The 21752-nt window shown below is 43.1% G+C and overlaps 4 protein-coding genes across 5 annotated transcripts; 3 read left to right on the top strand and 1 right to left on the bottom strand.

Moving 5' to 3' along the window:
- Nucleotides 1-540: 540 nt before the first annotated feature.
- On the top strand, nt 541-2831 carry BCIN_08g02170 (hypothetical protein). Its single transcript, XM_024694462.1, has one exon. It carries the CDS (start codon nt 1255-1257, stop codon nt 2203-2205), a length of 951 nt encoding a protein of 316 aa, XP_024550252.1. The 5' UTR covers nt 541-1254; the 3' UTR covers nt 2206-2831.
- A 1458-nt stretch (nt 2832-4289) lies between these two features.
- Nucleotides 4290-8258, top strand: BCIN_08g02160 (hypothetical protein). Of its 2 annotated transcripts, XM_024694461.1 has the most exons (5): nt 4290-5325; nt 5654-5692; nt 5907-5960; nt 6195-6318; nt 6913-8258. In XM_024694461.1, the coding sequence occupies exons 1-5, from the start codon at nt 5161-5163 to the stop codon at nt 7005-7007; spliced, it is 477 nt and encodes a 158-aa protein (XP_024550250.1). In that variant the 5' UTR covers nt 4290-5160; the 3' UTR covers nt 7008-8258. The 2 variants fall into 2 exon arrangements, with proteins under 2 accessions (XP_024550250.1, XP_024550251.1); XM_024694460.1 differs by having other exon boundaries at nt 6195-8258.
- Nucleotides 8259-9451: 1193 nt separating this feature from the next.
- On the top strand, nt 9452-10940 carry BCIN_08g02150 (hypothetical protein). Its single transcript, XM_001553357.2, has 2 exons — nt 9452-10137; nt 10216-10940. Exons 1-2 carry the CDS (start codon nt 10058-10060, stop codon nt 10634-10636), a joined length of 501 nt encoding a protein of 166 aa, XP_001553407.1. The 5' UTR covers nt 9452-10057; the 3' UTR covers nt 10637-10940.
- A 1-nt stretch (nt 10941) lies between these two features.
- BCIN_08g02140 (hypothetical protein) lies at nt 10942-19400 on the bottom strand. The gene is made up of 3 exons (XM_001553358.2): nt 18745-19400; nt 15794-18650; nt 10942-15743 (listed from the first exon to the last, which is right to left on the bottom strand). The coding sequence occupies exons 1-3, from the start codon at nt 18892-18894 to the stop codon at nt 11347-11349; spliced, it is 7404 nt and encodes a 2467-aa protein (XP_001553408.1). The 5' UTR covers nt 18895-19400; the 3' UTR covers nt 10942-11346.
- Nucleotides 19401-21752: the final 2352 nt, after the last annotated feature.

Below are 21752 nucleotides of genomic sequence, written 5' to 3'. Positions count from 1 at the left end.
CCTGTCGAGACTAGATGTGAGATGCTCATAGGTACTACTAAATAAAGTCGCTAGGAAAGATTATACTCCGAGCGAGGGACTTATGCAAGTCACCAGGGCAGTTTCTGTTAGTCGGAGTGTGTAGAAGGGGAACCCTTTCTAATAAATTCTTCCGTCACTTTTTGGGGGGGTTTTTGTAAGTTAGGTGGGTTTTCACTGTTGACAGTCTTCAATTATAGTTTTTACTTTTAGCCTTCACTCTTTATTCTCATTCTCACTCTTCACTCTTCACTTGTTATTCTTTACTCTTTATTTTTCACTCTTCACTCTTCACTCTTCACTCTTTACAAGTTACTCTCATCCTTTCTTTAGCCCTTCATCCGCCAGTGCCAGTGCCATCCATTACACATCATTACCGTACGTTATCCCCACCTAGGAGATGGTGGTACCTTGATCGACGCTCCAATGAAAAGACTGCATGCGTGACCGTGACCCACCTTTCTGGTCTGGCTCTTGGCTCATCATTCGGTCATCTGTATTTCTGCATCGCCATCTCCATTTGTCCCCATGCATTCAATGTACGTGTGGCGTGCCCTGTGTTTGTGTTTGTGTGTGTGTGAGCGAGTGTGTGTCTTATGTGTCTTGCTTTGTGCGCGGCGTTGGCGTTGGCTTTGGCTTTGGCCTTGGGTTTTGAGCCTTGAGCCTTGATTGAGCCTTGATGGAGCCCTGAATGGAGCCCTGAATGGAAACTGGAAACTGGAAACCCACTTCAGACCCTTCCTCTTCCTCCTTCCCTTGACACTATCTAACCTCAATCCCCCCCTCCCTCCCTAGTCTTTAATCTAGCACACTCTCACCCAAATTTCTCCTCTTTCTCTTTTTCATATTCACTCATCTCATCCCCTCGTTCCCAATTTTCTATCCTGCCCTGCGTACAGACTTTCGTTAAGATCAATATCAATTCAATAATCTAAAACATTAAGATTATCCTTTTCCTTTTCCTCTTGGGCGAAATATTTCCCTTGACGCTTACACTGGCATTGACATTGACATTCACACTCTCCCCAAAATTCAAACTTTCTTCATCTATTTGCGACAATTCCACATCCTTCTGCCGAGTTTACCAATCAATCAGCAACAAGACTTTAAACATACCATCCACCACCCAAAACCCTATCACCAAGACGGAATACACCTTTCTTTCCATTCCTCAACCTATCTCAACAAAATCTTTCGTTTTCAATCACCTGGGAGAGCGATCGATTCCCTTCTACAATGTATTCCCGGTCATTAAAATTACTGTCAGTATTGGCAATCATCTTTGCCATCGTTCAAGCCGGTTGGATTGATCGTGGTGTCTTTAATCGACGAGCAGACAGTACTGGCGCCTTAGCATCAGGAAGTGGGAGTGGTAGTGGTAGTGCTGCCACCACCAGTGCCGGAGGAAGCGGAGCAGATACAGATACGACTTCCACTCCAGCACCAACAACATCTGCCACTCCAACGACATCGGCAGAAAAAACCACCGAATCTACATCCTCGACCTCAGCACCACCCACAACTTCAACAACCACACCAGCAGAAACCACTGCAACAACCCCTACAACCTCAGCATCAACTCCAGTATCGGTCCCTGAAACATCTTCTTCAGCAACGACAGCAGCTCAAACAACTGCTGCTCAAAACTCCGAAGATGCTCAAACTACTCAAACAACCACCAGCAAGACATCTAGCACCAAGAGTAGCAAGACCTCTTCTACCTCTTCATCATCAACCGTTCAATCTACCACCATCTCGGAAGTTACCATTACCCCATCAGCAACTCAAGTCGTCGTAACCGTCGTTTCAACCTCAAGTGGAAGTACTATTACTTCCGAATACACTACTTCTACTACTCCTGCTGCATATACTACTACGACCGCTGTTCCTATTAGTGATTCATCATCTTCTTCCAAGGGTATGTCAACCAAGACACGCAATACAGTCATTGGTGTCGTCGTGGGTATTGGGGGTGCCATTCTTCTCGGAGGATTATTCATTGTCGCATGGAGAGTTTGGGGACGCAACAAGAAGGAAGATGAGAATGATGGATTGATGGGAGGTTACGATCCAGTGTCTGCTGGTCACGAAATGAAGAATGAAGGAGGTGTGGCTCCAAATCCTTTCCAAACTACTTTGGAAGGTTATCATCAACCTGGAAGAGGAAATGTTTCGGCGAACTTCTAAACTATCATCTCTTGATTTTTTCATTTTTGGGGAGGACATACTTTTTTTGGTTTTTCAATTGTGAAAAATTCTTTCGCTGTACATGTCAGATGGATAAGGGTTTGCATTGCATTGCATTGCATGGATGCATGATGGATGGGAGATTGGAGTATATTGGCCAGCGAGTCAGAGATTATTCATCTCTCTTTTTTCCCCCCCTTTTTTTTTTGCAATGGGATATTAAGGTGGTGTGGTATTTTAGATGGAATGGGATTCCTCACTGGTAAACACCAACATCATTAGCATTTTTACATATTTTTTTATAGTTATAAAAAGCACCTCTCTATGCCTTCCATTCCTTTTTTTTTATTACGGCCTGATTTATTTACAGCGTTATTATATATTAATGGCATGGTGTCTTTTTTGCATGTTTTTTTTGATGGAGTGGAAGTGTTGGATGGATGGATGCATTGAGATACCTTTGATGTATGTATGTATGCGAGCGTGAATTGACAGGGGGTAAAAGTGAGAATTAAGGAAATTTAGTTGGATACTGGATAGATGGTTAGTTAGTTGATTAGGCAGGTAGGAGATGAAAAGAAAACTTTATTGATTTATATTGTAGTGTATTGTTGTGTTGTGATGTATTGTGATGTTGTAGAGTATGATGGAGTAGAGTGATGGTGTTTTTGAGTAGGGAGGGAGAGGGGAGGGAATCAATCAATATAAGATTTTGGGATTAGCTATTTGAGATAATTTATATTGTTTTTATGGGGTGGGATGGAGTATCAGAGGTCTAAGGTGTGTATGAGATGGGCTTGATGGGAGGAGGAGTGAGAGGAGTGAGGAGTGGGAGGAGTGGGAGGAGTGAGGTGAGGGAGAGGGGGATAATACTGAGGTGTAATGGATAGTGAGTGAGTGAGTGAGTGAGTGAGTAAATGAACAAATTAACATCATTTTGAGAGTGGTTGTAGAGAAGATGTTGATGTTGGATTGAGAGATAATGGGATTGAGGGGTTGAGGTGGGGGAATGGGGATGGGGATGGGGATGGGGATGGGGATGGGGAGAGAGAATGGGATGGAGGGGAAGTGAAGGGGAAGTGAATGATTTGCTTGGTTGGCTGGATTTTATGGCTTTGTTTATTGTTATTGTTGTTATTATAGGTAGATAGATACCTAGATGAATGAATGAAATTTTGAGATTGGGATTGGGATTTGGGTTGGGTAGATATAAGGAGTTGGATGAGTTGGATGGGTTGGGTAGATATAATGGGTTGGATGGGTTGAATGGGTTGAATATATAGAGGATATGTAGATTGTTTTATATTTTAAAGCTCTCTATATTAAAGAATTTAAGAGTTGCGAGATTAGGAGATTGGGAATTGTTAGAGGGTTAAAGAGTGAGAATGAGGGGGGGGGTTTTTTATGGATATTTTTGTATATTTTTGTATATTTATATATATATATATATGTATGGTGATGTGATGATAGATGATAGATGACAGAGCGCAGATGGCAGATACAAGTTGTGTATCTATCTATCTATCTACCTATCTGAATACTTTTTAATGGTAAGATAGTAAACTAACTAACTACAAGATGGTCAAGACTTTTGGCTGGTTTTCTCAGCAGCAGAGTTGTGTGTGTGTGTACTTTCTGGCTGCACAATTAATTGTATTAAGGAGAGAAATAGGTAGGTACGTGAGGTGCTTGAGAACGTACGCGTGGATGGAGGGAGATTGGACTAGATTAGATTAGATTAGATTACATCATGTGCAATTGATGGGTTCAATCGTGTGCTGTGGGTGTGGTGTGGTGTATCTAGGTAGGTTAGATGCAGATGTCAAGTAATAAGTTAGATGGATAGTTTGAATCAATGGTTTGTGTGTCGACCGGGATTTTATTTGTCTAATGTGTTGGTGATTTGCTTGGTGTTTTAAGGTTTTGATGGTTGATGGTTGGTTGGAATTGATTGATTGTTTGTTTGTTGATAGTCTGAAAGTTGAGGGGGGGACGTCTCGTACCATACGAGTAGTATAAATATACATGCAACAAATACCGTCGCATAAATGTTTTAAAATCAATTCATCCAAGTGCACTTTTCCGATCTCGAAAACAGCGGGAGAGAAAAAGCGGGAGGGAGAGAAGAAAGACGGCTGGTTGGTTTATGGAGGAGGGATGTGGTGAGAAGAGATTGCGGATTGCTGATTGGAGGATTCTGAGGATGGCGGTCTCAGGTAGGGGAGGGAAAATGTTTGATGTTTGAGTTTGAGGTCAAACCTTTGCTGTGACCTTCTCCCTTGGTGAGGGATTGGTGGTGCGGGTAAAGAAGGGGGTTGTTTGAGAATTTGTGCTGAGCGCTTATTTTTCGATGGGGAGGGGGGATGGATTTGATTTGATTTGATTGTTTTGGATAACGTTAACTCATTCAGAAATTGATTATTTATTTATCTATTTGTGGATTGTCATTCGAATTCGAATTGGGATCGGGATGTCACAACGGCGCAACTGATTTTTTATCAACAAACGACCTCTTACGACCTGGGAATTGGAGAGCGAGAGTGAGAGTGAAATTGACGAATCGAGCGTGCTAACTATTCTCCACAAAAAATAAATTATAATCTGAGTTGAAGAAGAGAGAAGAGGAGAAGTCAAGAGAAGGAATTGATTGAGATTTTGAGATTTTGACGACGATTTTTATACGCGCTCATCTATCTATCTATTCATTTGTGCAATCAAGTCAAATCAATAAGATTAATCGAGATACAAATACAAACACGAAGAGAAGAGAAAGATAGATAGTTCTGGGGTTTGACCAAAGAAGAATCGAATCGATTGCGCCGGCTCGAAATCGAAATTATTCGCTGCATACGCTGAGAAACCTCTCCTCTCTACTGTCTTGGGCCTTGACATATCTATCTGAAATATATCTGAAATATACATCAGCACACAACAGAAATATACAAATCCAACACGATGAAATTCAATACTCTAGCATTGAATTTCAGCTTCTGCTTGGTGGTGTTGTTTGGAAGTGTGCATGCTGATGAGATGGGACATGCGAACGCGGATGCGAGTTTGGAAGGAGAGTTTGCGAGGGAGTTTAGAGGGGTGTGGGGGAGGGCGTTGAGTAATTTGCAGGTATGTGGGTTTTGGTTTGTGGTTTGTGAGGCAGTTTTGGTTTTGAGGTTTGGGGCGATAGATGGGGAGGGAGAGAGGGAGAGAGAGAGAGTGTGTGTGTGTGTGTGTGTGTGGAATGGATGAGGAGGGATGAATACAAGGGAGAGCACAGAAGAGGCGGAAAGCAATGATGTGAAGAAAAGACACAAGATTTAATCGGGGACAAAGAAATTCCTATCTGCGAGTGCATGATTGGAATTCCTCGAATGGAAAATACGGGTCGGGAAATATATTCATACGTACCTATGTAACTACGGATTCGAACTGACTTTTTGGTTTTGGTTTTTAGATCTTTACGGGTTCTTTGGGTGGTGTGTCGGCGGATCCGGTATGTGATTTTTCGTTTCGAGAGGCTTGCGTATCTTTCTCTCTCTCTCTCTCTTCCTCGTTTGTTAGTGTGGTTTTTGGGAGGGAAAGAAGGGATTGTGATTGTGATTATAGAAAAGATTTCTATAAGAAGTTTGGATGGATGTAGGATGGATATCGAGGCATAGGTGAAGTTAAACGAGGGAGAAATATTTACTGACGTGGATTTGGGACAGATAACTAATTCTGGGGATCATTCGAGACCGTACATGGTTGCGGGAGATACTTTTGTGAGTTTGGAGTTTTTGATTTCTTGTTAATGGGGATATATCTTTTTCACTTATTCTGTTTTTTGTGATGATTGTTATTCCTTTTCTTCTTCTTCTTCTTCTTCTTCTTCTTCTCCTACTACGCTCTCGTTTATTTTTCTTCGAACATCTGATTTCCTCCCCCCTTCTTTCCACATCCCCTTCTTTCTTCAAGCAAAAGACAGAAGAAGCTAACCTCTTCTCCCTCTCCTCCAGCCAGCATTCACCGACGCCATCTCTCGATCCTGCGCCAATCAAAACAACAAATGCGCAGACGCAGCCAACAATCCTGCAAAAGCAGCAGCAGATTTAAGTGTGGAGGGTTGTCAAACTCAGGAGTGTATGTTTATCCCTTCTAATTCTTCTTCTCCTTCTTCTCCTTCTATACATACATCTTCGCATGTGGTGAAAAGATATGCGGGTTCTTCTCATGGGGTTTGGGTGGGTAGATTGTTTGGGGTTTTGAGGGGTGTGGTGTTGTTTTTTCTGGGGAGCTTTGGATTTGTGTGTTTGTTTTTTGGGGGCTTTTTGGTGGGGATTTGTTAGGGTTGGAGGAGAGGAGAGTTGTTTGATGTTTGGATTGGGATTAGGTTTGTGGGGGGAGAGACGGTGGTAATGGTAATGGATTGGGTTGGGGAAGTTTGTATGTGATAGATAGATTGAGGTAGATGAAGGGCTGGTCCCGAATCATCTATGATAATGTCTTTTTTTTATTTTTTTAGAAGAAGCGATATATATATACATATATATAGGAGACGAAGAAGAAAGGGGGAACGAGTAGACAAAAAGAGGAGGGGGAAGGAAGAGAGAGAAAGGAAAGAAAAGAGAAGACACAGAAGCTGTTTGAACCCAATAGTTGATTGTATGAAAAAGAGGATATGAGATAGGAGATATGCAAAGAAAGAAGGAAAGCTAATTTCTTCCACAACCTCAGCATCGTGTATTGCGGCGGGAGCGACGGCTACGCAGACGAACTTTCAGGTGCTCACGAGTTCGAATGCGGAGTTTGATTTTATTTGTGATTCTTAGGGGAGGGGTTATCTGGTTTGGTCGTGGGGGTGGGAGGAGAGGGGTTGGAGGGATGGAAGATGAGGAGAAAGGGGGAAGGAGGGGGACAGGTGGGATAGGAGAACTTGGAAGGGAAACAAAGAGAGAATGAGGAGAGCAGGGATACAGATGCTTACGGGTGTATGAAGGAAGCGAGGAAATCATATCTGGAGATATCCAAACAGACTCGAGGGAAGGAAGCAACCGTCCCCTGTCCCCAAAACGATTTCATACGAGAAGACGATGGTTCGAAAAATAACACACTTGTGGAATACTCATAGCAAGGTGTCGAAGCTTAGAGGGATAGCGTTGGATATCAGAATGCTATTTTATATATGTGTGTATACAATACAAACTTCTAAATATACAGTTGGATAAAATGGAGTTTGGAGTTTGGAGTTGGGGTATCGTCATCTTACTATCTACATATTCATCTATTTCAATTCTTATTTAGAGCAATCAGACCGCCGAGTTCGAACTTCACAACAAAAATTCCCATGATCGATTTCTTGGGAATCACCCCCAGGCACTCAAATGGCTATGGTGACTATTTTTTTTCTTTCTCCTTGACCGTGAAATTCACAGGTCTCGTTTATTGATCGGTTTGTTTTGTGGTGTGGCATATTTTTATATCTTCGCTTTTTGTTACCTTGTTACCTGGTTCAATATTGAATGTCCATCGATATCCTGAGCTGTTCTTGATATGTTTGAGTATTCTATCTTTCTTGATAGGTAGGTAGGTAGGTAGGTGGGTGGGTATCCATCCAATAGTACGATAGGTAGTACGAGTAATAATGGCTGCTCCCTATCGATATAAACCAAAGGGGATGAATGCTATTAAGTGAGAGTATGTTTTGGGTTTGTAAGTTTTGTAAGTTTTGTTGCATATCGTCGCTTTTTATTTCCAGGGTGATGACTCGTGGATTGAGTGGGAGATTGGGGAGATGTGGTGGGATGGATTTTAGTGGGTGCGTGGTGGAGGCGAATGGATGGATGTGCGTGCTGCGCTGTTCGCTATCTATTGCTGTTATGGTGGGTGAGTCGTGAGTCGTGAGTCGAGTTGTGGGAATTATCTCGGTGTACAGACTCGAGACAGAGTAAAGGTTAGAAAATACTACGTAGGTGGCTAGTTTTGTGGATTGATTGAGTATAGTATGTAGCTTACGAGCCTGAGAAAAGCTGGAGGCGAAAATCGGGTTACATCGTAGCATTATCGGCATGATTTTGATTTCATGGGTTTGAGAAGAATTGGCTGGAATTGATAGCGTAGAATATCTAGGTACAATTTTTTTTTATCGAATTGAAATATAAAATACAATTGCGGTTGAATTTAGAAATTTTATATTTATCCGATATGTTATATTTATCATTATTAGTATTTTTTGACTATCTCTAACAGTCGCGAGGGCAGTTAAGTATTCTCGTATTGTATCGAGCAAGGTAATATGGTTGGTTCCTGTTGAATGAATGCCCTTTGTATGTAGGTACTAATAAGTTGGCAATGAGTGCTAGATACGAAGTCCAGGAGTTCTAAATGGTCAGGTACATCATAGTCTAGGTAGGTAAGTGCAATGGATAAACTTGGAGATGCATGATTTTATTAACGACATGCTGCATACCTACCTAATAATATCTCTCGTATAAGATCTAACCAAGATTTCAGGATAGGCAGACAGACATATTGGTGTTCTCGCCTAGAATAAAATAAAATCCTCTCCACTTCACCACGGAATCGAATATACAAAAACAGATAATCTCCCGTCTCCTAGTAAACACAGCTAACCTTCTAAACTCTTCACGAATCAATAAATCTCGTGTTTCTATTACACGATCAACACATGTAAGCTATCTGCACTTGTCCAAGCCACCTACGAAATATGCACTTCCTTCGTCTCTTCAAAAGTATTCCAAAGCCAGAAATCGGCACATTTCAAGCGAAGGATGTAAAATATCTCCGTACGGCTCCTAGCCTCTTATCTCTAGCTTTTCCGTTCTTTCTAACCATCACTGTTTTAGTGTTCAAAATATCTCGTAGTCTCCGAGCCTCAACCTAACTAAACAATTGCTCGTCTAGCTAGTACTTATCGAAGAATTAAGCAAAGCGGGTTCCTGACGGACCTTTAACTGGAAATATTATACCTAGCGCTCGGGTAAGATTTCCCGTGCCGACTGTAACGCTGCTTTTGCGAATGTGATTTGGGTATAGTATAGCATGGCTATTCTGAATTTCTGTTTATACTAGTACCAAAAGTCTGAAAACGGATAAAACGGATAGGATGCATGGAGGACAATCGATTTTGCGAGATTAGACAATTAAGCTTCGAATTTAGGTTAGGTACCGGACTGTGTGATGCAGAAGGTGGGGAAGGGAATTCGGGGTGCTCATTAGTGGTTGATCGTGAAGCTTATTTTGGATTTGCTTTCGAGGTAACAACTTACCTTACTACTCACTTGTCATAAAAAAAAATGGTAAAGAATGTTTGACGTAATTACTAGGTATCTATCATCTTCACCGAGTTTGCAGGCTGGTTTTCTTCAGGGAGGAAGAAATTATTGGATGAGGAGATACACACGACGGATAAAGACGCGAAAATGTCAGGTACCACCGTACGCGGACGGGTTTGTGACAGGGCATGTATGCGGATGTGCGGCGCGGCGAGGTACAGGCACAGATGATTGGAAGAAAGGAGATGGAATACTGAATATTGATGGGTCCTGCCAAAGTTTCAACTTCAGAGACGAGGAAACGCTCAAAGGAATATATCACACGACAGGGCTGCCTAAACTGTGCCGCATTCGAGATGGAGATTTGAATGTTGTGATGGGAGTAGCTAGACGGCAGTTCATTGATAGATAGATTGATATATAAGCGAAAGTGAGAGCTTTCTTTCTTCCGGCTCTGTAATTTGAGAAATTTTAAATTTGATATCACTCTCACTCTTGTAAACTGTCTAGCTTCTTGAAAGAGAAAAATCCATATCCAAACCATCACCACCACTCAATTCCCAAGAAACAAACTCAAATATATCAGAATGAAGTTCTCATACACCTCCATTCTCTTCGCTCTCGCAGCTCCAGCGCTCGTCTCCGCAGACAAAACCAGCGTTGATATGTATGTCACCCTCCATAACCGCTCCCTCTCCCCCTCCCTTCTCCCAAAATCCAAATCCCCAAACTAACATCTCCCCAGCGCATCCGTGATTTCCCAATTCTTCACCGTCACCCCCACCCTCCCCGGCGGCGCTCTCTCCACCCTCGCCACAGCCCTCGCCTCTGTCGAAAACTCCTGGACTACCCAAGCCGCCTACACATCCTTCCGCGAAGCCATTCAATCCGCAGCCCCCACCGCCGTGGCCAGCTCGATTGCAAAAAGCGGTTTCTACTACGATGATGTCGTCTCTGCTGATTGGTTTACCAAGAAGGCTCCAAAGGATGTGCAGAAGGCTGTCAGCACTTACTTGAGTAATGTTGACAAGGTTGAGTCGAGTGTGTGGAGTAAGGTGGCAAGTGAGACCAGTAAAGGTGCTGCGGCTGCGGTGACCGGTGTTCCTGCAGTTGGAGTTATGGGAGTGGCCGTTGCGGCTGGATTGGGCGTTGTAGGAATGATGTAATGTGGGGTGCTTGTGTGATGGTTTGAGATGGAAGTGGCAGAAAGGGAAATATGATGCGATGCGCTTTATGAGATTATGATGCGATGGATGTAATAGGGAAGGAGAGATTCTGCCTGACGCCATGAGAATTAATTGAGATACCCTCTTGGGCTACCTTTACAAATACATAATGCACTACTATGCTTTGATATGTGCCCAGTTCATGTTGTCTCTGTCTTTCTAGACAACAGTACCGCTCCCAACTCCTCCAATGACGAAAGAGAAATGTAAAAACCACTCACATGTTCAATATTGAAAAGCACCATGGAACGATATATATGTAACAAGTTCATTAAACTTTAAGTTATATCTCAACTACGTGTGTATTATGCCCATTCCACTCTCAAATGCACAAGAAAAAAAGAGTGCTTCTCCTCCCAAACCCTCCACCGAATACCAGTTCGTCGATAGCGAACGTTTAAAATCAAAAGTCTATATTGTGCGCTCTGTATCGTTTCCATCGTGTTAAATCTTTACTTAGTCATCCCACCAAAGGGGTAATGTCCAAATACAATAATTGCGTGCAAATCTGCACCATTTTATACAAAAAGAATATAAAAACGCCTCATTCGTGCACACAACATCCGCCCACCATGCATGCATTTATACCACCCCATTTGCTCTGCACCCTTTGCGATAACCTCTACCCAAAAATAAAACGCAAGATAGCTCTAAGGCTTGCTAAGTTGCTCTTTTCTGAAGAATGTGAAAAATCCACCGCAAATAACGAGTTGTAAAATCAACCCGATCCAAAACCACCCATTTCCAAGTCCAGCCGCCCCGTCACTAAAATCAGGGAAGACAGTTCCAGGTCCAATTTTATTTGGTGCACATGCTCTGGCTACCATAGTAGCTATTGAACCCAAAACTTGAGCCGCGATGAGAGTGAAAGCAATATGAACACGAGTAAGAGTTTGAAGCAACAGCATACCGAATCCCACACCTTGAAGTGCATCGAGCATACCGAGCCAAAGCCACAATGATCGAGAGAAGATAGCACTGGCAAGCCCACCGCCAACCCATGGTACGTATTGTCCTATCGGTGTGCAAGACCAGAGCATTTGACACCATCTAGGAGCTCCGAGACCAATGGCGAAAATTGGTAGAACCCAACTGTGATCTTTACTCAAGATTGCGAAGAACCAGAGGAAGCCTGCCCATAAGAATCCAAAGAAGAAGATGATGAGAAGGATGATGGCCCATGTAGGAGCATGGTTAGAGGAGAATAGATAAAGCCAGTTACGACCATAGAGCGTCGAGAGGAAGAAGTTCTGAATCAAAACAGTGACGAAAAACCACATGACAATCTTACGTCTGAAGAGCGAGGCGTAGAAAGATGGTACTTTTCCAGGCGCTTGTCGATAATATTCTGGCAATCCGAGGAAAGTGATGAGACCAACCGCCCACATGAGTACGGCAATAGGAAGAACGACTGCAGACATTTTGGGACTAGCAGATGTGAAGGAAGTTCCAAGACCATCAGCTTGACGTCTGTTGAGATAAGATCCCCAGAACCAGAGAATGACGACATAAGCTTGTTGTGTTCCTTGAATGATGCAGGCGCGGAAAACCCAGGCTTTCACAGGAGATCCTCCTTCATCTCCGAAATTCAAAGCGAAGAAAATACTACCCGATGAAGCGGCAACAGCATACAAACCAGTAGCTACGTTCTGGACCCAACCCCTTCCATCAGCACCGTCTACGAAAGGAGCCATGCCGAGGAGGAAAAAGGCCAATCCGTAAAAGATGAATGGAATACTGAGGACGTAGATTGATTTGAAGAAGGAAAAGACTTCCCACCACATGATCGAGGTAACAAGATAGATCGTTGCTGTGATGTAAAGTTTCTCTGCACTTTGACCCACAGTACCGGTAAGAAGAGTGATTTGATAAGAATTAGCTGCGATGATTTGACCGAAGGCGAGTAAGAATGAGTAGACAGGCCAATCAAAGAAGCGGTATTGCATGACCAGACGAAGACCAGTAGGTGGTTTATAATCTTTGCCAAGTAAGAATTGATCATTGGCAGTAGATCCGCCAGTGAGTGCCATGTTATCTTGACTAGAATTTTGCCTTGAGTGGGTAATGGTATCGTTGGTAAAGCTATCCCGACTGTTGGATCGTCCACGGCTATCGTGAGATCTTCGTCCACTTCCAAGGGCAGAGAACGAAGGTGCAACTGAGTTTCTTCCCAATTTTGCATCACGGAACCTGTCAAACCATTTCTTTTCAGATTTGATCAGATATTCCTCGATACACAATTGTCCTTCACTGTTCTTTCCATCCAGATTATCAAGATTCCTGGCAAATTGTTGATAGTATTCTCCTTGAGTATCAGTGAAGAATGGATCGACCTTTTGAAGTTTGAAATCTGTCTTGTCTCCGATAACGGAACTCAAACTAAGCATGGAAGCTCTGTTTGCGTTGTCACCACCGGCTCCAAAGATTGATGGAGGAGGAAGCAAAGAATCGTGTGCTCCCGGAGTTCCAGGTGACTCTAAACCAGGAGAGCCAGGTATCGAGTGGGTGGAATAAATATTTGAGCCATCCTTGAGACGTGGCAACGACAGTTCGGAATCGTTGATATGCAAACTACCAGTATTGGCACTTGGACTTCTGCGTGGAGAATCCAAGAATCCTGGTTGTGGTGCGAGGAATGCGCCTCCTGCTGCGGGACTTTCAGCTTGTCCTCTCCATTGCTCTTGTTGTCTCTGTGCTTCTAGTTCTTCAGGGGTGAGTACGTATTCATCGTATATGTCGTCACGAATTCGGGCATCTTCATCATCGCTGTCCTCATCCACATCGGTAAGTCCTTCGTCATTTTTGATTCCAGCACCCGGTGCATTACTGCCATTGAATCTATTTTTCGTTACGCGATGTCCCGGGCCAGCTCTGTATCCCAAAGAAAGCTTTCGGCTCAGTCCACCTCCTGCCGGTGGCTGTTCAACACGAGTTGGCGATGATGGTCTGGTAGAGCCACCAATGGTACTGGCAACATCAAGTTGTGAGGTACTAGCAAAACTGGTACCAAAACTCGATAATCTCTTAGCGGAAGAATAGAAAATATTTCCTCCATCTCTTCCTCTAGATCTTGGTCTACCAGAATGTTTGGCCTCTTCCTTATCGTGAATCTTGATTGCTTTACTTTGCAATATCTCAAGATCATTGACCCATTGAGCGACTGGGAAACGTTGCTTTGCAGATCGTGCTCTCATTATTTGACGAGTTTCCAATTTGGAGGCCAAGGCTTCCTTAATGGCTTGTTTGAATTGATGAAGCATATGGGTTGTCGTAGTAGATTCGACAGTGAACCACCAACCAGGCATTTGACCAAGACCACCAACACGAGCACCAATACCCAAAGCTCCTTTTCTACCAAACTCTACAGCGACAAGACCGAAAGGTTCATCTCTAGATGGAATCAAGGCGAATTCGGCTCCCGAGAAAATGAATGGTGGAAGAGCAGTGAACTCAGGCTTACTGAAGACACGGCCCTTGTATTTTGTCATCATGACATCGAGTTTGAGAGCGGCGAATTTTCCATAAAGATCAATAACAGGACCAACGCAAATAAGTTGAACATTTGGATTCTCCTCCAAAACAGCAGGCATAACATCAGCAATCAAATCAATACCCTTTTGCATCGACCATCTACCGACGAAAACCAAAAGTTCGGCTTTAGGATTTTGTTCGAGACCGGCCCATTCCTGTGCTTGTCTTTTGAGGTCGGCTCTTTGACTTTCAAAATCCTGGTTAACAATTGTCTTGCCCGTTGAATCTTGAGTACCATTCCAGTCTCCAGTATCAGAAGGATCAGGATTAGGAAGATTGCCGATCTTGCTCAATCCCCAGAAAATAGGATATCTTGCCCAGGAACGCTTTCCGTATTTCTTACTGACACCAACAGCACCGAAACCCTTTTGATGAATACGAAGATAAGAACTTCCGGCGTGGAGCAAATTGAACACATCTCCGAATTGAACGTATTTGATGGCGACTTCTTCTGGAATGTTGTAGACTTGACAGACTTCACTTCTCTCTTTCTGGTTACGCATGGGCCATAACCCTTGGAACTCGGCGTTGTGGAGGGACAAACAACATGGAATCGTTTCTGGAAGAAGATGGACTGGTGCAACGGCTCCGTGGTAATCGTTGATGTGATACAAATCGACGGGGAAACGCTTGATGGTAAGAGCGATACATTGATTCCAAGCACTGTAGTAAACGGCCGAGTCTAAATCATCCATACGAGCTGGGTATGGCTCAGACTTAGATTGTGCTCTGAAAACTGGTGCATCGAGAAGAACGTAAGTGATGTTTCGTAGAGTATGGTACTGAACTTGAACAGTGTAGGAATTTCCAAGAATTGTGACATCCATAGGTTCAGCTTGGTGATCGATAGGATAATCGATACCACCAACACAAGGAACGACCCAAATGAGATCTTGATGACCCAAATTCTTTCCCATCAATTGTGCCATGACACCAAGACCACCAATCTTGATCTTGATAGCCCAATCTTCAATATCATATTCCATAGTAGCAATAAGTACAGTTCGTCGTCCGGTCGCTGCAACATCAGCCTGCAGTCCAAGTTGTGTGGCATTTTCGTGGAACATTGAGTGCAATCCTCCCATGACGGTCATTTCTTTCTCAGATGGGTCCTCTTTCTTTTCTCTCTTCAGCTTTCTGCGCAAGGCTAATGGGATATAGTTCTTTGCCTCCTTGACACCGACACTGTTGAGTTTGACGGCGTAGAAAGATTTCATGAACAGCCAGATACTGAGACCACCACTGAGTACAGGGACAATCCAGAAAAGGACAACCATCAACATTTGGTAGGAACGATTTCCGTAAGGGATTTGATAGTATCTATAATTACCGTCGTCGATTGCAATTTTGTATCCGAGATATGGTGATGGTGGCACGCGTGTGATGTTGATGAGCGCCGTGGATAGCGATGAAGGTGGCATACGATCAAGGATATTATCATTGTCGATATCTCCCAACACGATAGTTTCGTCAGGTTGCCCATCAGGATTCATACCCCAAACATTCACTTGCATGACTAGAAATTGTTAGAGTGCCTTGATACATCGGATTGAAGATACAACTTACCGGCTGGCCATTCAGTCATAAACTTATATTCCCAGAGACTGTCTTTCTTGTTCAAAGTGAAACCATTATCGATACCAGTATCATATCCATACTGGTTGTATGGACCATTAGCAAACAAGTGCGGAAGGCGACGCGACCATTTGTTGGTTTCTAGATCAGCATGTTGAACTACATCACTGCTACCAGTAAGTTTGCTCCAATATTGCATGATGACGTGATCTCCGTCCCATTTTTGTTTGCTTGTACCAGTCCAAGCCTGTGGTTCAAGTGTGGTATTTCCACCAACATATGGTAACCATTCAGACCATGAACTTCCCCAGTTCAAAGAATATTTGAACCGATCTGCTCCAGCAGCTTTGTGGCTGACATACAATGTGCCATTGTCATACTTGTGAAGTAATTCTCTTGTGAAGTTTGCGGAACCGGGGAAAGCGATAGGATTATCAACTTGTCCAACACGGAACAAGAATGTATCTGTGGCTCCAGTTGAGGAATTTCCAGAGTTGCTGGTGATATTGGCTAGAGTGATTGAGTGGACACCGTTGGATACATTGGTAAGATTTCCTTTGAAAGTCCACATGGTTGGAATTGATCCGACGAATTCGGTTACATTGACCGCACTTGGAAGCAAAGTACAAGAATATTCACCGGTGGCATTGGCTAGTGTTGCAACCTGTCCGTCTTCTGTTGCCGAGGTAATTACCATTTTCGAAATGAGATCAGAGCACTTCATTTCGGCACTGAAGCCAAATTCAATTTCAATGGTTTCTTGTTCTCCGGGAGCAACTGTAGAAACAAGTCGTGCATCGTGTCCTGGTGAAAATGAGGTAATCATAGGCGAAGGTCCAACCCAGCTCTTTTTTGGCACATACGCTTTATACTCGTATGGAACGAGAGTGAGACTATCGAGACAGCCATTGAAGCCAGTCTGATTTGCAATTCCTAGCTGAAAAGGACCTGCTTTCAATGTAACCTCCTCATACGGATAGAACAAATTTTTGACAGTGACACCGTCAAGGAAAGGAGCAACAAGCGAGGTTTCGTTGCTACTGCAATCAAAAGAATATGTAACTGTGTCATAATTGTTGTGGTAAACCATCCAAACAGACTGGTTTGCTTGACCACCAGCTTTAGATAAATCTTGAATACCATCGTATTGACCTCGCATGGTACTCCACATTCCAGTTTCAGTAGCTGTTCCGTTACTACCTGGTAAGAGGATTTCGATTGTCTGGTTGGAAAGTTGTCGTAAAAATGCTCCATCGGTCAAAACTGGATAGTTGTCTCGCATCTGGTACATTGCCTTGACAATATTTCTAACTGGATGAGATGGATCTCTGTGATCGCGGCTGTTCCAATCATCATTGCAACCTCGAGTGCAAGAGTCATTGGGGAATTGATAATATGTACCACTGCCAAGGGCGTAGCATCCGTGAGTCTGCCATGCTTGAGAAGGAGACATAGCTTGTCGACCGAAGAGATAATTGTCGGCTGTATTGTCTAAGACATAGAATGCTTGTTCTTCACCCCACAAAAGCAAAGGAATACCAGGCATGTGTATAGTCGTGATGAAGAACCCTAGAAGTTGTTTTTGTGTGCCATTCTGGATAGCTGGCCATCTGAAAACATCCTGATTGCTGACTCCGTACATATGTCTTGGATCGAACACTCCAGTATTAGGGTTAACAAAATCGTTCGTTACAAGCATTTCGTTCCACGCATCTACCCAGTTAGTTGGTGTATCATAACCACTTGCCAAGTTTCCGTCCATTCCCAGAAATCTGGTCAGTGTGCGATAAACACTATAGTGAAAAGCAGCAGAGTCGAGCGCGTTTTGATCGTGATCACGGATAAAATATGCCAGACTAGAATTGGAGGTCAATTTAACCGCATCTGCCATGCTGGACGGTAACATGTCAGGTTGACGTCCACGCCCGAGGTAAATACTTCCAAAAGTGTTTCCACCAGTGATTTCACCAGTAACCATGAAATTTGTCTTGTTCACATCTCTTGCGCACTCTCTGATTGCGTGACTGAAACTTCCCAATGCATCGACCGTAATTTGTGTCGCCTTGTCCACACGCAGTCCATCAATGTCCAATTGTTGGATGATCATGCAAGTGAAGATCTCGATTTTAGTTCTTACGGATGGAACCCATTCTCTCAAACGATCCTGGACAGAGGCGAACTTTGACAACTGACGTTGCCAATCAGGGAAGACACCAAAAGCTTCGGTATCACCATATTGATCGAATTCGGAATCATAGCACCCATTCATGAGGTCAGTGACATCTTCCTTGACGGTATATCCAGTATCAAGCCAGAATCTAGGGTAGTTGCAGGTCTCATTGTACTTCGACCCGAAGGAAAAATCCAGATATTGGCGGTTGTCATTACGCCAAAGGACTTCGTGCTCGGTCAGGGTGAACGGAGTCGAAGAATTTTCATAGCCTTTGAAAGCAATCAAGTCTCCCATGGTTCCCATGGTGTTGTCGAGCATCACATACATTCCCCTGTCATGGATGGCAGTGGTAGTTTTCCTCCACAAATCGATATCTCCGAAATGTTGGTCGAGAAGACTGAAATCCAGAGGAGAGTATTGATCAGCGCCCCAAGGCGCATTGATCATAGGACTTCCAGCAATATAAATTCCCTTTATTCCCATTCCTTGTATATAGTCCAGACTATCAATGAGACCCTGTAGATCTCCTCCATGTCGTAATTGGGTTTGCATGAAATCAGTTTCGAATTTGGTTCCATTGATATCGTCGTTCGTTGGATCTCCATTCACGAATTTATCCAGAAAGAAAGAGTAGAAGGGAAAACGCCAATTATCTGGAGATTGAAAAAATTCGTGCTACGAAAAGATAGGTCAGCCAATGTACATCTGGATATTCAAAAATTCACCACTGGAGTTTTTAACGCTCCAAGAGCCACGAATTTTCACGTACATCTTCCCATTTTCCATAGTAATCAAAAGGTGATGTTGCCGTCTGATTTGTATTCAGATTGTAGCCCACAAACTCCTCTTCGTAACGTAAAGCATCGACCTGTGTACTCAACAAGACGCTGCACAAGGCAACGAAAGTTCGCGCGAGCATCGTGACAAGCGAAACCGACCAGAAACGATATTCAAGTGACCAAAATCATGAATTTTTCTTCATCAACTATTGCCGGATTGTATGTAAAGTTTAGGAGTTCAAATTGTTTGAGACCAGCAAGATGTTAAGGATTTCTCCAATATTCCCAGGTATTATGTAGCTTGCTCGTGAGATGTCCACAGATAAGTAATCCTAGATTGAGCCCGTTCTTCAACACCAAAAAAATTACAACAAATAGCTTGCGGACAAGAACGAGAAATAACGAGCGTGAAAGTCGACCGCAAATCGCAGATTGACGAAAAAGATGTTTGAAAAAACAAAGTGTGGTATGTCTATGATGAGATACTTGAACGAGAGGTAGGAGGCTGAAGTGTGAATGTGTAAAAAGATCACTTAAAGACTAAGGACAACTCGGTGTTGTTGCCCCCTAGAGGTCGATCTTACTATCCTAAGGATACCGGATGCCTAAAGCCTACAGTCCAGGTTAAGATGGAATATTTTTAATCGTAAGCAATCCAGAAATGGAACATAGTGGGACTAATAGGGCAGTAAACTGAATTTTGACACGAGCTGCCATGCTAGTTGAGAGCACGAAAGTCTTGGGAGCCAGGGGTAATCCATACGGGCGTCATTGGACGGGCCAGTAACTCAGAGAGTAAAGTAGTGGGGATCGACTTTGATCCGTTACTTTAGATATCTTTCTCAAATAAATAATCCCCAAACACGAGTTCCACTGTTGTTTTTCCGCGTGCGATTTACGACCAATGATAATAAAAAAATTGGAGAGATAACGCCTAATGTGGCATTCTAGATACCACCGTATAAACATTGGTTTGAGTTTTCGTCTAACGCAACTGGATCTAGTATCTATGCCACGCCGCACTAAACTTTACCGAATCACGTAAGGATCTTTAGGAAAAAAGCGTGAATGGTCTGGCTCGTCGTTCCAATGGTGAGCCATAGCTAGCTATCGGCATAACTATATTTGCTAGCGATCCGGCTCATTGATTCAATGAAATAGCTTTTTTGCCGGTAGATATGAAAGAGTACAATTGAACACAGGTGTTTGGTGTAATCCAATATCGAAACTGTATACCAAATGTGAGAAATTGGCAAGGGCGAAGAACAGCCACATACCGGGGCTCTGGGAGGCTAATTGGTGAGACATCAGGTTTCCCTGATTAGAAGGCTGAGGGCCTCGAGCATGGGTAGCGGTTCCGTGTAAGGATATGGTGTTCAGGGATTGGGAATTGGGCGAGAGGAAGATACGAGATTTCTCACGCTGTTCTCCGAGAGATATATATTATACGTATATGCTAGAGAGTAGATACTGCACTAGGCTTGATATGTAATGATTAATAAACGGATGGAATGGCTCTCCTTTGTATGGCAGTTGTACGATTCGTGAGATAAAGTCAAGCCAAATAAGCGAGCAGATGGGTGCGACCGATAATCCACAATAATTGGACACAATGTTGAATGAATACGATCCGTCCCTGTGAAAAGTTTTCGCATTGTAAATAAGCTCCAAAGATCAAAAGTTTGTGCCCCTTAACCATTATTCTCGCATTTTCCCATATTTACTGACTCATATGCGGTGTAAAGTGTAACAAGAGTGCCATTGAAATTTTGGGTATAAATTCAGATGCCGCATGTGTCAATTTTCATTACTTTTTGGTAGCCATTAATGGGAGATGGGATGAATCTGTTTCTGCACTAACATCTGTACATCGCTGCATGTAGATTGGTCATCTATCAACAGCGACGGATAAGTTCTACTATGGTTGTAGTCTGTAGATAAGCATGGGATGCGATAAATTGCAGGAGAATGATACGTTCAATTAAGGTGTGGCGGGAGAATATCGAAAGACAGGGTAAAGCGCACCAACCACGATTCAATCTGAATTTCTAAGTCCTGACTGACTCCCTTGTTTATGAGGCCTGTTTCGGGCATTTGATAAGCAAAAGTAGACGATGTTTAAGAAAAATCGACATTGTGCTCCGTGAAGAGTTCTAGCAAGGCAAAGTCGATGAAGGAGATGGAAACGACATGCCGGATAATGGAGTTAAGGATAGCCGAGCCTAGTCACCGCAATGCCGCTTTGTAATACTTTCCATACAAACCAAAAAAATTCTCTAGCTCAAGAACACATACTCACTAGGTAGATGAATCAAGGTAATAGAAATCAGTTGAAAAGCTTCGCCGACGAATGAAACTCTAAAAGAAGATTTGCTTAAAATTGCCAAGGCATTGAATTACTTCGAGTACAAGTATAAAAGCTTATGTAAATTTTATGCTGCAATGCTGAAAGAAATGAAATGTCATGTCTGCAGGATTCCCGTCCCTTCCTCCCTAGCTCACATTGCTTCTTCTTCTTCTTCTTCTTCTTCTTCCTCCTCCTCTTCTTCCTGCAGCTATCCTTCCCTGCCTCGATCTGTCTCATTTTCCTCATAATGCCGATATCCAATGCAACAATGATAAAGATACTTTACCGACGTGCGATCCTTGAATTTCAACCCACTGCATCTCGTATGAAAAACGGATTTGACCGTTGTAGTTGGAATCGTGATGATCAGTTCATCGATCAACAATAAAATTGGAAAGAGACAAACAAACCTAATGTCAAACCTAAACTTAATGATGGAAATCTGAGGCTGTACGGAAGGAATAGAAGTGAGTATATGTATAGAGTTGGTCCACAGAGGGGCGTTGAACACGAGAGCATGAAATAATGGAGAAGTTACAAGAAGAGATGGAATTTTGTCCGAGGTTATAGGGAATCTTGGTAGAAGGCGATTTCTGATCCGTGGAACCCCTATCCTGATCAGCACCAAACTATTATGGTCCTTCGGTCCGC

This window comes from Botrytis cinerea, chromosome 8, assembly GCF_000143535.2.
Source record: "Botrytis cinerea B05.10 chromosome 8, complete sequence".
In the NCBI taxonomy this organism is placed as follows: domain Eukaryota; kingdom Fungi; phylum Ascomycota; class Leotiomycetes; order Helotiales; family Sclerotiniaceae; genus Botrytis; species Botrytis cinerea.
The sequence above is the reverse complement of the archived record's forward strand: the minus strand, read 5'-3'. Positions and strand labels throughout refer to the sequence as shown.

Bases quoted from the DNA above. Each gene is read 5' to 3' on its own strand.
- BCIN_08g02170 (XM_024694462.1), top strand. From the start codon at position 1,255: ATGTATTCCCGGTCATTAAAATTACTGTCAGTATTGGCAATCATCTTT.
- BCIN_08g02160 (XM_024694460.1), top strand. From the start codon at position 5,161: ATGAAATTCAATACTCTAGCATTGAATTTCAGCTTCTGCTTGGTGGTG. The intron at 5,693-5,906 runs GTATGTGATTTT...GATTTGGGACAG, and splicing joins GTGGTGTGTCGGCGGATCCG to ATAACTAATTCTGGGGATCA. The intron at 5,961-6,194 runs GTGAGTTTGGAG...CCTCTCCTCCAG, and splicing joins TGGTTGCGGGAGATACTTTT to CCAGCATTCACCGACGCCAT.
- BCIN_08g02150 (XM_001553357.2), top strand. From the start codon at position 10,058: ATGAAGTTCTCATACACCTCCATTCTCTTCGCTCTCGCAGCTCCAGCG. The intron at 10,138-10,215 runs GTATGTCACCCT...ACATCTCCCCAG, and splicing joins GACAAAACCAGCGTTGATAT to CGCATCCGTGATTTCCCAAT.
- BCIN_08g02140 (XM_001553358.2), bottom strand. From the start codon at position 18,894: ATGCTCGCGCGAACTTTCGTTGCCTTGTGCAGCGTCTTGTTGAGTACA. The intron at 18,651-18,744 runs GTACGTGAAAAT...ATCTTTTCGTAG, and splicing joins ACTATGGAAAATGGGAAGAT to CACGAATTTTTTCAATCTCC. The intron at 15,744-15,793 runs GTAAGTTGTATC...AACAATTTCTAG, and splicing joins TATGACTGAATGGCCAGCCG to TCATGCAAGTGAATGTTTGG.